Here is a 12,476-nt window from a genome sequence, read left to right on the forward strand (position 1 = left end):
AAAGGGTGATACAGGATCCAAATGCAACAAAGGATGATACAAGAGGCGGTAGTTCTTCTCCGTAAGGAGGTCTTGAAGGGTCTTCCCGTTAGGGGTCTTGAATCCACTTGGGGGATCTTCTCCGTAGAGGTCGTGAACTCCGATGGAGAAGGTATCAAGTGGATGAGCAAAGCTCTATCTCTCAAATGAGGTAATCCTTTGCTAACCCTAGAAAGAGGGAGGAGGAGGGGCTTATATAGTCTAAGGGGCGAAGGGGTACATGGGCCTCAACCCTTTCACTATGTGCAGACACGCAGAGCCGGACGTCCGGGCGTCGGGACGGATGTCCGGGCCTTCACGAGGAGCCGGATGTCCAGGCAGGGGGGGGGGCAGTTGTCCGGGCTGGCGGGGTCGCTTCTGAGCTCTTTGGATAGACGGGGTTCGGATTTCCGGGCCAGGGGCCGGATGTCCGGCGGCTCACGAAGAGCCGGATGTCCGGGCCTTTTGCCAGATGTCCGGGCTAGCGGGGTCCAAGTTCAGTGGTGTTCTGTGATGGGCGTCGGATTTCCGGGCGGGGGCCGGATGTCCGGGATGGAGTCGGGCCGGATGTCCGGGCCTTGTAGCTTCGGTTGTTGGGCGGCGGCTGCGGTTGATGCTCCAGGGACCGGATGTCCGGGGCTTGGGGCCGGATGTACGGTCCTGGGGGGCTTCTTCGGTTCCTTCCGTCGTTCCTCTTCACCCTTGTACTTGTGGACTTGTCCGTCTTCACATGCATCTTCGGGAGGGGCCTCTTGGTACCTGATCATGCATAACATTCCGGACTTAGGTAGTAGCCATGTCTCGAGTGGGTCATACGGAATATCACTAACGAGAGATGTCACCTCGGTCTCGAGAGCTCTAGCTCGTGCTCGTGTCATTGGTCCTCTTGTCACTTGATGAGACGATGGTAGATCCATGGGGGTGACCATAGGATGCTCCGCATCACAAGGGAATATAATAACCCTTGGATCTGTGCAGGAGACTTCAACGAAGTATTAGAGGTTGAAGAGCAATTTGGTGGTTTGGGGAGACAAGAATGGAAGATGGAGAGATTTAGGGAGATGATGGAGAAGTATAGATTCTCTGACTTGGGGTTCCAGGTGCTGCCTTACACTTGGGACAACAGGCAGCAAGGTGACAGAAATATTAAGGTCAGGCTAGACGGAGCGCTAGGTGACGACAAATTCTTTGAGTGTTTTGACAATGCGCTGGTTAAACACATACAGTATGTGGAATCATATCATTGTGACCTGCTTATTATAGTAAGAAAATCTAAATGGATTGATACAAAGATAGGGGGTAAACCTTTCGGGTTCGTTAATGCTTGGACGAGGCATGAGAAATATAAGCAGGTTGTGGAGGAGACATGGAAGCCCGGGGTTAGTAATCTGAAAGAGATGTCAGATCATCTAAATAATATGAGAGTACAACTACAGTCCTGGATCAGAACTCAGTTTGGCTCAATTAAAAAAGCAACTCTCCTCCTTGTGGGCTCGTCTAGAAGGAGTACGGAGGGAGTCGGTCCATTCTGGTCCTACGAAGGAAGAAACAGACCTGATGAAACAGATCTCAGAATTATTGGCTAGAGAGGAATCTTTGGCAAAGCAATAGTCTAGAGATCTATGGCTAAAGGAGGGCGATTGCAATACAGGTTTTTTCCATGCAAAAGCAAAGGAGAGAGCTCACATTAACAAGATTAAATCTATCAAGAGGCCCGACGATACGGTGGTAAGTTCACAGGCGGATTTGGAGATGGGAGCTAATAATTTTTACAAGGCTTTGTTCACGGCCCAGGGTGATACAGAGCCAACCTTAGTCACTGATTGGGTGACTCCAAAAAAAACTGATGCTATGAATAGCAAGCTTTGTGCCCCAGTTACAAATAATGAGATTGAAGAAGCTCTTTTTATGATGCATCTAGATCGATCGCCTGGACCCAATGGGTTCACAGATGGGTTTTACATACATCACTGGAGTATACTGAAAGATTCAGTGTCTGCGGCAATTAGGAACTTTCTAGATGGTGGAGACATGCCTGAACTTGTGAACTCTATTGTTCTGGTACTGATTCCGAAAGTTAAGAACCCTCAAGAATTTTCATAGTATTGACCTATCTCCTTGTGTAATGTGTTATACAAAATAGCATCAAAGGTTCTAGCCTTGAGATTAAGACCTTTGTTGGAGGAACTTATTGCTGAGGAACAAAGTGCCTTTGGTCCAGGCCGCCTTATAACGGATAATGTGCTTTTAGCTTACGAATGTGTCCATTACTTGAGGAGGAAAAAAGGTAAATCTGTGAATTGCGCGATCAAACTAGATATGGCCAAAGCATATGATCGTGTTGAGTGGTCATATATGAGGGCAGTTATGAACAAACTCGGCTTAAGGGAGGAGTGGGCTGATAGAGTCATGTGCTGTGTGGAATCAATCACTTTTTCCGTCAGAGTTAATGGTAATTTTTCACAAACCTTCAAATCTACAAAAGGCATCAGACAAGGTGATCTGATTTCACCCTATCTTTTTTGCATTTGTGCTGAAGGATTCTCATGTTTGCTGAAAAACTATGGGGCTAATTACCTATGCAAAGGAGTAAGAGTTGGAATTCACTGTCCTTGGATTTATCACTTGCTATTTGCAGACGATTGTATGATGTTTACTCAAGCTAGTGCAGAGGGAGCCAACAGGATCCAAGAGGTTTTGGAGAGATATCGTGCAGGATCTGGTCAAATGGTTAACAAACAAAAATCTGCCATATTTTTAGCACCAATACTGGAGATGTCGTGAAAGCGGTAGTTCATCAAGGACTAGACATACCCACCGAAACACTGGGGGAGAGATACCTGGGGCTTCCTACAGCTCTGGGACGTTCTACAGATCAGCATTTTGATCATATTCTTGTTACAATGAAGAAGCTTGTTGCAGGTTGGACCCCAAAACTACTCAATAGTGCGGGGAGGGAGGTGTTCATCAAGGCAATATGTCAAGCAATTCCAACATATTTGATGAGCTGTTTTAAGCTTTCCAAAAAGCTTTGTAAGAAAATTACAACAACTATTGCACGTTTTTGGTGGAGAGGAGATGAGACCAAGAGGGAAATGCATTAGGTTAAATGGGATGAGTTGGCAATTCCTAAAGCATGTGGAGGTATGGGCTTTAAAGATTTCGTACTCTTGAATAAAGCTATGCTAGCGAAACAAGGCTGGCGGTTAATCAGCAAGCCTGAATCATTATGTGCTTGAGTCTTGAAAGGGAAATATTACCATGACAGTAATGTCATGTCTATTGGCTGCAAAAGAAATGCATGTCACATATGGGGAGTCATATTGTCAGGAAGAGAAGCCCTTAACCTTGGATTGATAAGAAGAATTGGACATGGTGCTAATACAAGAATTTGGGAGGATCCTTGGATCCAAATCCGGGATGGAAGCCAATTGTTAGAATGCCCAATTATGGGGTTACACTGGTTCAGGAACTGTTAAGACAAGATAATGGTGTTTGGGATGAAGCTCTAATTAATAACATCTTCCTACTAGTTGACTCCCAAGCTATAATGCAAATACCTGTTGGCAGTATGAATGTGGATATATGGGCATGGCAGTTGGAGCGACATGGTAATTTCTCTCTGCCTACAGAGCTCTGCTAACAGCAAAGAATGCCATTGGGAACACAGTCGGTTCTGCAGGAGAAGAACGCACGCTTTGGAGAATGCGATTTGATGAGCTGTTTTGGCGACTAAAGGTCCCGCCAAAGGTCCGCAATTTTTGGTGGCAAGTTATCAAGAAATTCATTCCATGCCGGTCAATTCTCAAGGATAGACATGTTGAGAAAATCCCTTTATGCCAGTCCTATGGCAGGGAAGAAAGCATTAAGCATGCTATGTTTGAGTGCACTTGGGCCAAAAAAAATTGGCACCACCTCAAGCAGGTGTCCTCGGTAAAAATTCCAGAACTGCATCCAACTACATGGGTCATGGACATAATTGATAGCAGCACAGTGTCTGCTTATGATGTACCTTATATATTGTGTGGAGCTTGGGCAGTCTGGACAGAGATAAATGCTAGGGAGTACTCCCTCCGTTCGGAATTACTTGTCTCGGAAATGGATGTATCTAGAACTAAAATACATCTAGATACATCCATTTCTACGACAAGTAATTCCGAACGGAGGGAGTATGAAGGTAGCACCGGGTCGGTGGATGAATCAGTTAAATGGGTTTCAGATATTGCTATAGACCTTTCTATGTCAGCTCACGCATCTACAGAAAGTGCATGGAAGAAATGGGAGCAATGGACTACACCGGCGGAAGGCTTGCTGAAAATTAATGTTGATGCAAACTTCAGTTCCAATACAACCGAGGGTGCTAGGGTGCTACAGAGGCCCTAATAAGGAACCATCAAAGAATTATGACAAGGGGCCAAGCTATTTGGTATGGGCAGGCTGCTAGTGCTCTGATCATGGAAGCATTTGCGATCCAAGATGGCATCAAATTAGCATGTGATATTGGTCTTTCCAAGATGAATCTGACGCGGAAGAGGTGGTCAATCTTTGGAGGAACAGAAGCGGAGGTAGATCAGAGATTGCATCCATCCTTCAAGAAATAGAAGAGCTTAGCGGGAATCTGAGGCATTCCAGTTAACCTTTGCTGGTCATGATGCCAATGAAGGGGCACATCTTTGCGCTAAGCAAGCCTTGGAGAATAGAAGATTTTTGTGGATTAATATGTACCAAACTTCTTAGTTCCCTGCTTGCTGAACGATTGTAATCCTATTGTTTAAATGAATGAAATCTCTTGATTTGAAAAAAAAAAAAAAAAAAAAACAGTCACCCAGTTTCCATTACACATACCACAAGAAGGTAGTACAAACAAATTAATGCTATACTATCAGAGGATAATAGTAGATCACTGGCGGGAAACTGGGACAGTAAAAGCATTCGTTATTATTTTACACAGCTTACACCCTACTGTTTTTCATCAGCTGCAAAATAAAATGATACACCAGAAATGCTAATGCTAAGTAATCAGCCACTTTTACTGCTGCTACTCCCTAACACACAGATGTACTACAGTTGAAGCATTCGAGTTCACCCACTTATTCAGAAGAACAGAAGGCCTTCTGTGGGGCCGTGAGCTATATACAGACGGAGATGCTCATTTATTTGCTCAAGAATCTGGTCCTGAGTTGTCCTTCCTTGACAAGAAACTGAATGAACCTGCAGGATCCGAAGAGGCAGGGACACCATTTGGTTGGCCCAGACTGCCAGCTACCACTGAATCACTAACCATGTCAAAGTTTATTCGAGTGTTGATTCTCCTGCTGGTGCTGCAGGTTAGAGTGAAATGAGTGATGGCAATGTGTTGTCAACACAACTCCATGTAGCAAGAAAAATGCCTTATATTTTTTAAGAAAGTTGACCTACTAATTTAGACAATTATTTATAGCGGCCAAATCTTCAGATGGGCTCTGATAAGCATGTGTGCTTTCGCCGATGCAAGCATAAAAACTCCTCGAACTTGGTGAAAGCAATGCATCCTTCTGTCAAGTGGAATAGAGAAACACATGTTGCAAAGAGTTAGTTCACAAAGATACATTAATAACTTATATGTTTCACTGCACTCATACAGTCAGGGTTTTAGCAGAGACCACTTGCAAGTGGAATTGCAGTTTATAGACCCAAATAACTCGAAGTGGCTGTTATGGCAAACACGTGTGGTTCTGGTGTTAAAGCAGACCATGCTATAGCAGACAAGAGTCTAGCAGCACCAAAATGGTTCAGTTTTGTTTTGTTTTTGTCACTGGTATATACTCCCTCCGTTCCTAAATATAAGTCTTTTTAGACATTTCAAATAGACTACAACATATGGATGTATGTAGACATATTTTAGAGTGTAGATTCACTCATTTTGCTCCGTATGTAGTCACCTGTTGGAATCTCTAGAAAGACTTATATTTGGAAACGGAGGGAATATGTCTTCATGATTTTTTTGGGGAACACGCCTTGACTACCCGTAAGTCTCTGCTTTGCATGGATATAAGTAATCACTTTGCTTCTGAAAACATCAAGCTTGGTGTGCTCATCACAGCTGGGTCATATGCTAGTGCTGCCCATCCCTGAGACTAATTTCCTGTACTCCTTGGAGTATGTACGCCCACATTTAATATACCCTTAAACTAAGTTATTATACCTCTTCATCATACTCAATTATTAATTATTCTAAGATGCCTCGAAACAAGTTTTACGAAAAAATATCGTCAGAGCCCTCGGTTTATGCAATATAAAACTGTAGTCCCTCCGTTCACAAATATAAGATGTTTTGGATATTACAATATGGACTACTTCCGGACTGAAATGAGTGAACAAAAACACTAAAACGTGTCTATATACAACGGGTTCAGAAAAAAGTTAAGAGCATCTTATATTTGTGAAGAGAGGGAGTAACATACAAAAAAACAGTTTAGGTGTAAATAATATAAAATATGTGGTCTGAAATAGAATTTTTCATGAAACTCGCTTTGGGTATCTAGTACAACCTCTGTGCCAAAATGTAAGACGTCTTTTGGTTTTGCATAGGGCATAAAAAACGTGTTACATTTTGTTATGGAGGGAGTAACATTTAATGAAGTATATTAAAAATGATTAAGGGGTATACTCAATGCATCGATGTGGTATATATATCAGGAGTGGGAGTACATACTCCCAGGAGTATCAAATCTTTTTCCTATATATATTATACCACAGCTTTCAGGTTTACATGTTTAACAATATATATAATAGCAGTAACACAGGTTGGAATTTCGGGCATCATTCAGAACATACGGGTATGTCAATTGAACCTAAGTTACATTAAGTGCTTATAGATGCATTGTGCAACCTCCAACAGCCACTAGCTCTACACCGCAAAAAAGAACAACCACGAGCTCTGTGTTTCCTCAGTAACTACAAGAAAAGCTTGTCTTTTCATAGTAGTCTCATGGGCAGTTCAACTACTGCAACCTTTTCTTATATATCAACTCAATGTTATCTTTTCTGTGCCAGTAAAGAAAATCCAGTCAGGAATATAAACGTTTACTTGATGAGTTGCTTTCCACACTATGATTTGAACCGTAGGCAACTTTCCTAGGCTTTTCCAAGAATGGACCTATTAGCCTGAGCATACTTAGAGCAACTCTAGCAGACCCCGCAAAAATACGACCGTTTTGCGGGTTCGCGAAAATCGCTTTTGCGGGTCAAAAACATACGCGTCCGAGCAGAACCCGTATCTAAACCTGCATAATTTGAAAAACTTCTTTCGCGGGAGAAATTGCGCACACACAGTTCATCACACATACTACATTGTTCATCGCATACTACATAGTTCATCAAACTACTGCATGGTTATACTACATACTACGTTAAACTAGTACTAGGGGGTAATGGCGGCGAGGTCGCGGCAACCGGACGACGCCGTGGAGGAGCCAGACGCTCACTCGTCCTCGCCGGAGCTGCAGAGATCGATGAACTTCTCCGCCTGCTCCGCGCGGATGCGGCGCCACTCCTCAGCCTTCTCCTTGGCGGCGAGGTTGGCGGCGACCGCCTGTCGCCACTCGAGGGCTTCGAGCTCCTCGGCGTGGCACCGGCGCTCCTCCTCGCGCACGCTCCGCTCGGCGATGGCGGCGACGACGGCGTCGAACTCCGCGACGAAGTCCTCGGGCCCGACGACTCCGCGGCGGCCGAGCGGAGCGGGGTCCTTGGGCTCCTCCTTCACCGGCGTGAAGGGGAACGGTGCCGGCGGCTCCGGCTCCTCCTTGTCCGACCACTCCCTCTTCACGGGGAGGAAGCTCGCGGAGGAGGAGGATCCGGCGTACGAAGACCGCGCGGAGGAGAACGACGCGCGCCGGCGGTCGTACTCCACCGTCTCGCGGCGGTCGAAGCTCGCCGGCGGCGAAACCCCGCGGTTCGTCCACCTCCGCGCGCCGCGCTTCCTCGCGCCGTCGGACCGGACGCGCTGCTCGCGCTCCGGGTCCCTCTCACGGCCGGATCGGCTGCCGGAGCCGCGTCCGGAGCTCCACATTCGCCCCCACATGGCGGCTGGAGGCGGGGCGGAGGGTCGCCAGCGGCTAGAAATTGGGAGAGGAGAAAGGGGAATTGGGTGGCTCGCGGCGGCGGGGGGATAGGGTTTGGAACCGCACTTATAGTGCTCGGGGCGTGCGGTTTGCGGGCTGCGGCAAAAGTTTTTGCGGGCCGGGCGAGTATGCGGGCTCTGTTCTGGCCGCAAAATTGGCCCGAGCCCGCATACTCGCCGGAATTTTTGCGGGCCGAGCGTTATGCGGGGTCTGCTAGAGATGCTCTTAAGTGAAGCGTCCCGCAAACAAAAGAATTAAGTGAAATGTGGCAACACAGGAAATAACAGCAGTAGGAAGTGTTACAACTTACACGCTCTTTAACAGTATAAAAGGTAGTCTGATGACCTGTATTGCTAGAATTGCCACAGTTATTGATTCAAAAGCAAAGAGTACTATTATGGTCCTGCTAAGGCCCCCGGCCGGGCAAGAGGGAAGGGATTTCCTTCTTAATTCTTGCTTAGATTGATACATCTCCTCCCCTTATATAGAGGTTTACTTGACTCCCCAGCAAGGCTGACTTGACCCCTAAGCAAGCGACCCTTATCTCTAATTAACCCTAAGACTAACGGGCTATACCGCCAGCCCAGGCCCATTAGGCCCATTACATATTCTAACACTAAACCCCACCTGGACATGCAACTTGTCCTCGAGCTGCAACCTAACCAACTTATAACCATGACTCGACGCAACACAAACCTAACACCTAAAAACAAGCCTTTTACATCTCGGCTTGTTTTATTACTCTCAACCTGAAATGGACTGGGACTTTTTATTTTGGACCCTTGAACATAAAGTGGACACCATCCGCACGTTGGACGTGCACGTGTACAGCCACCTGGATCCCATGGACACCATCTGGACAAAAGGAGTGCATGTGTATGGCCACATGGAAGTGGTCGCAAGAGCGACCAACAGAGGCGCCCTCGCGGCGGCCGAATGCAGTGGTGCTACGCCATGCGCTCCTGTCGGTGACACCATGCCTTCTCCCCGCCGGATGGTTGTTGGTCTGCACCGCACAGAGAAGAGTGGAGGGCTTTCAATGGAGAATGGCGAGGAGGGGTGCGCACCCCCAACCGCCGATGTCACAGACTTTGAGATCGCTGTCCGTGGGGAAAACAGCATGCCCGCCGCCCGTGGGAAAAACCGCATGCCCAAGATCCCTGACGCAGCGGACGAGATCGAGGTCCTTTGCGCAACGAAGCGCAACTGGGAGGAGCGGCAGCTGCAGACCACGCATCTCCCGCACACGCCGACGCGCTAGGAGGCCGCGCGCAGCAGCCTGCAGCCTCACCGCCGCCGACACGTGGCGGGTAGCGATCCAAGCCAGATGCGGTGACAGCGACGGCGGGAACTTGATCTGCTGGATGGGGACGCCCTGGGACAGCGGCGGCGCTGATGGGAACGAGGCCGTCGCAGTCCCGTCGTAGGGCATCCCATACTGGTACGAGATGACCGGCGCCGTGGTCGCGTCCGAGGGCGGCGACGGCGGGGGTAGCTGCTGTTGGTGTGGCGGCGGGGGAGGTGGCTGCTGGGGATGCGGCTGGGGCGCATAGGGCCCGACGACGAAGGCCCTGATGCCCGCCACGGCCTGCCATAATTCCAGGATTGCGGCTGTCATCTGCTCCGGGGTGAGGACGAGGGCGGACGGCGCCGGGGCAGAGGGTGCAATCGCCCCTGAGGACGCCAGCACGCCCAATGCCGCCGCGCCTGCTGTGTGGGGCAGTAGCGCCGATGAAGACGCTGGTGGCGGCGGGTAGGTGTGCGGCGGCGGCGGGTGGGAAGAACTCGGTGGAGGGCTGGACATGATCAAATCCGGGAAAGCTGATACCAAATTGTTATGGTCCTGCTAGAAGGAGGGCGCGAGAGGGCCGGCCGGGGGCCTTTTTGCCCACGGCCGGGCAAGAGGGAAGGGATTTCCTTCTTGATTCTTGCTTGATTAGATTGATACATCTCCTCCCCTTATATAGAGAGGTTTACTTGACTCCCCATCAAGGCTTACTTGACCCCTAAGCAAGCGACCCTTATCTCTAATTAACCCCAAGAGTAACGGGCTATACCGCCAGCCCAGGCCCATTACGTACTCTAACAAGTACCCTAAAATGGTCCTATGGAGAATTTAGAACATGAACACGCTATATGGAAATATCATGCATAAACCTATCAAACTAAAGGCACACTGACAGACAGCATATATAGGTATATAGTTCAGCCTAACAATTTAAATATACTAGACGAAGAAAAACAGAAAAAAAAAGTAAAGCAATTGAACATGGAAATGAGCAAACACAAAAATCACACCTTGGTTTGCCGCAGAGGAGAAATATAAACATTATGGGAAGATGAGACTTTCTTTGGGGACATATCTGGTAGATTTGAGAAGGGGGGTGACTTTGGTGATCCAGGAATTTGGCCTACAATGAAGGTGATTAAAATGGTATTAGTTAATTATAAGTTAATAGACACAAGATAAAACTAAAGAGCAGAGCAAATACTATTAGGATTCTTCTTGTTGTCTGGATGAGCACCACCAGAAGGGATTAATGCCACCAGGAAAGGCTTGATCGCTGGAACAAACACCTCGTTATAAAAAACAATGATGTCAACATGGCGTGATCCAAGTCCCTGACAGAAAGAACAAGAATTGTCAGAAGAGAAGAACAACAAAGATGAAACCAGAAGTTCAGGAAAGAATTATCAGAAGAAAAGAAAAATAAAGTGAAATTTCATGTTCATGTACATACTCCATTGTGATTTGTATTCACAACAAAGACACTTCTAAAAACTTCTGGTATACATTGCTGTTCCCTTTTGTAATTGTTGACAATCTCCTTGAACGTCAGTGTTAACTGAGAAACCTGTCAGAAGAGCTGTTGTCAGCAGAGAGAACTCGAAAGAAGTAATATAGAGCTAATTGGCTAGCATAAGCAAGACCTTTGCAACACCATAGAGAGAACAAAGAATAAGCTGATCAATGTGTCGATTAAAAAATAAAGTTGTCTGTTGATCAAGAATCTGCTTGAAGATATTATAGACACGCTCTGTCTGTTCCACATGCCGAAGCCTTTCACACAGGTTCCTTATTCTAATAGCAGCCAACTTCAAGATCTACAAAAGTTCAACCCAGAATCAGAAATATGAAAACAGAATTAAATGGTCGAAAATGAAGATTAAATTACAAGACCCGCACTTTGGAGAAGAAGATGTGAACCCCTACTTCAGCACATTTTTCATTCCCGCCAACCGGATTGCTGACAGTGGGACTGCACAAGAAACAAGTATAAATATAACCTTCAGAAAAATTATGAATGTTTGGTTAACATAAAAATACTATGTCTGAAAACTAGGAAAAACTGAAATGTGAGACAGGCCTTGCAAATGTCGACTGGAGAGGACGCCATTTCGCTTTCAAAGTATAGCTTTGTTTTGCTGGTGGTGTCTGTGAAATTTGGTCTACCAGTGTGCTCCTCGGTTCAATGCATAATCTCTTTGGTGACCTACTGTCACCATTCTCATCTACATTGAATATGTGAAGCAATTAACAGAACTTAAAACCATTGGCAGCTATGTAAGATTGCAGAACTGCTTGTTTCAAATAAAATAACAATTAGATTCTTATGGTTATTGAACTTCAAAGATCTTGCATGATGACCCCATATTGGCATACCATTCACTCTGCAGGCATGTCTCAGCTAGAAGCAATCATACTACAAGTTCATATAAACAAAAATAAGGCCACCGGACTACTCTTTGAAAATTTCAGTACATGACATGTACTAGTTAATGGACCAGCTGCAATAAGCTGAACATACTGTCATGAATAACCAAGTTTATAGCAACCTCAGGTTTTATTGACGCATACTACTTTTTCACAATTGTAGAAAGGCTAGTTTTAGATTCTGGGGACCGTAGTCTGTCAAGAACAAACCGCCCAACCAAACTTGCACTAGAAGGATCTACTACTGACATAACCCTAATTACTGAAAAGTGGAAAAAGTAAATGACAAAATTCTTCTCTGCTTTATTGGATCAAGATCTAATGGACAAGATTGGTCTAAATTTTATGCTCAAAATTCAAACTGTTTAGAAAAAATTGAAAAAATTCAGCTAAGTCATATATGTTCCATTGAATATTCTGGGAAATTTTCGTTCCATTTGGATAAATGGTTTAGCAGCTAATTGTGTTTTGAGCTTGAAATATAAAACCCTATTTAATCATAGACCGTTTATCCAAATGAAACAAAAATTTCACAGAATATGGAATGGAAGATGTATGACTTACCTGAATTTTTTCTGGGCAGTTTTAGTTTTGAGTACAAAATTTGAATCAATCTTAACCGCTGGATCTTGATCCGATGG

The 12,476-nt window shown here is 45.9% G+C and overlaps 1 protein-coding gene across 1 annotated transcript in view; it reads right to left on the minus strand.

Moving 5' to 3' along the window:
• Window positions 1–4,873: 4,873 nt before the first annotated feature.
• The window catches only part of LOC119285710 (retinoblastoma-related protein 2-like), a 14,945-nt gene continuing 7,342 nt past the window's right edge, over window positions 4,874–12,476 (minus strand). Inside the window, exons 11-18 of the mRNA XM_037565036.1 lie at window positions 11,489–11,633; window positions 11,308–11,380; window positions 11,052–11,225; window positions 10,862–10,975; window positions 10,613–10,742; window positions 10,419–10,531; window positions 5,437–5,552; window positions 4,874–5,339 (exon numbers count right to left, since the gene is read on the minus strand). Of these exons, the coding sequence (XP_037420933.1) occupies window positions 5,180–5,339; window positions 5,437–5,552; window positions 10,419–10,531; window positions 10,613–10,742; window positions 10,862–10,975; window positions 11,052–11,225; window positions 11,308–11,380; window positions 11,489–11,633 (1,025 nt within the window). The 3' untranslated portion in view covers window positions 4,874–5,179. The remainder of the gene's footprint in view (window positions 5,340–5,436; window positions 5,553–10,418; window positions 10,532–10,612; window positions 10,743–10,861; window positions 10,976–11,051; window positions 11,226–11,307; window positions 11,381–11,488; window positions 11,634–12,476) is intronic.

This window comes from Triticum dicoccoides, chromosome 4A (genome assembly GCF_002162155.2).
Source record: "Triticum dicoccoides isolate Atlit2015 ecotype Zavitan chromosome 4A, WEW_v2.0, whole genome shotgun sequence".
NCBI classification, from domain to species: Eukaryota; Viridiplantae; Streptophyta; class Magnoliopsida; order Poales; family Poaceae; genus Triticum; species Triticum dicoccoides.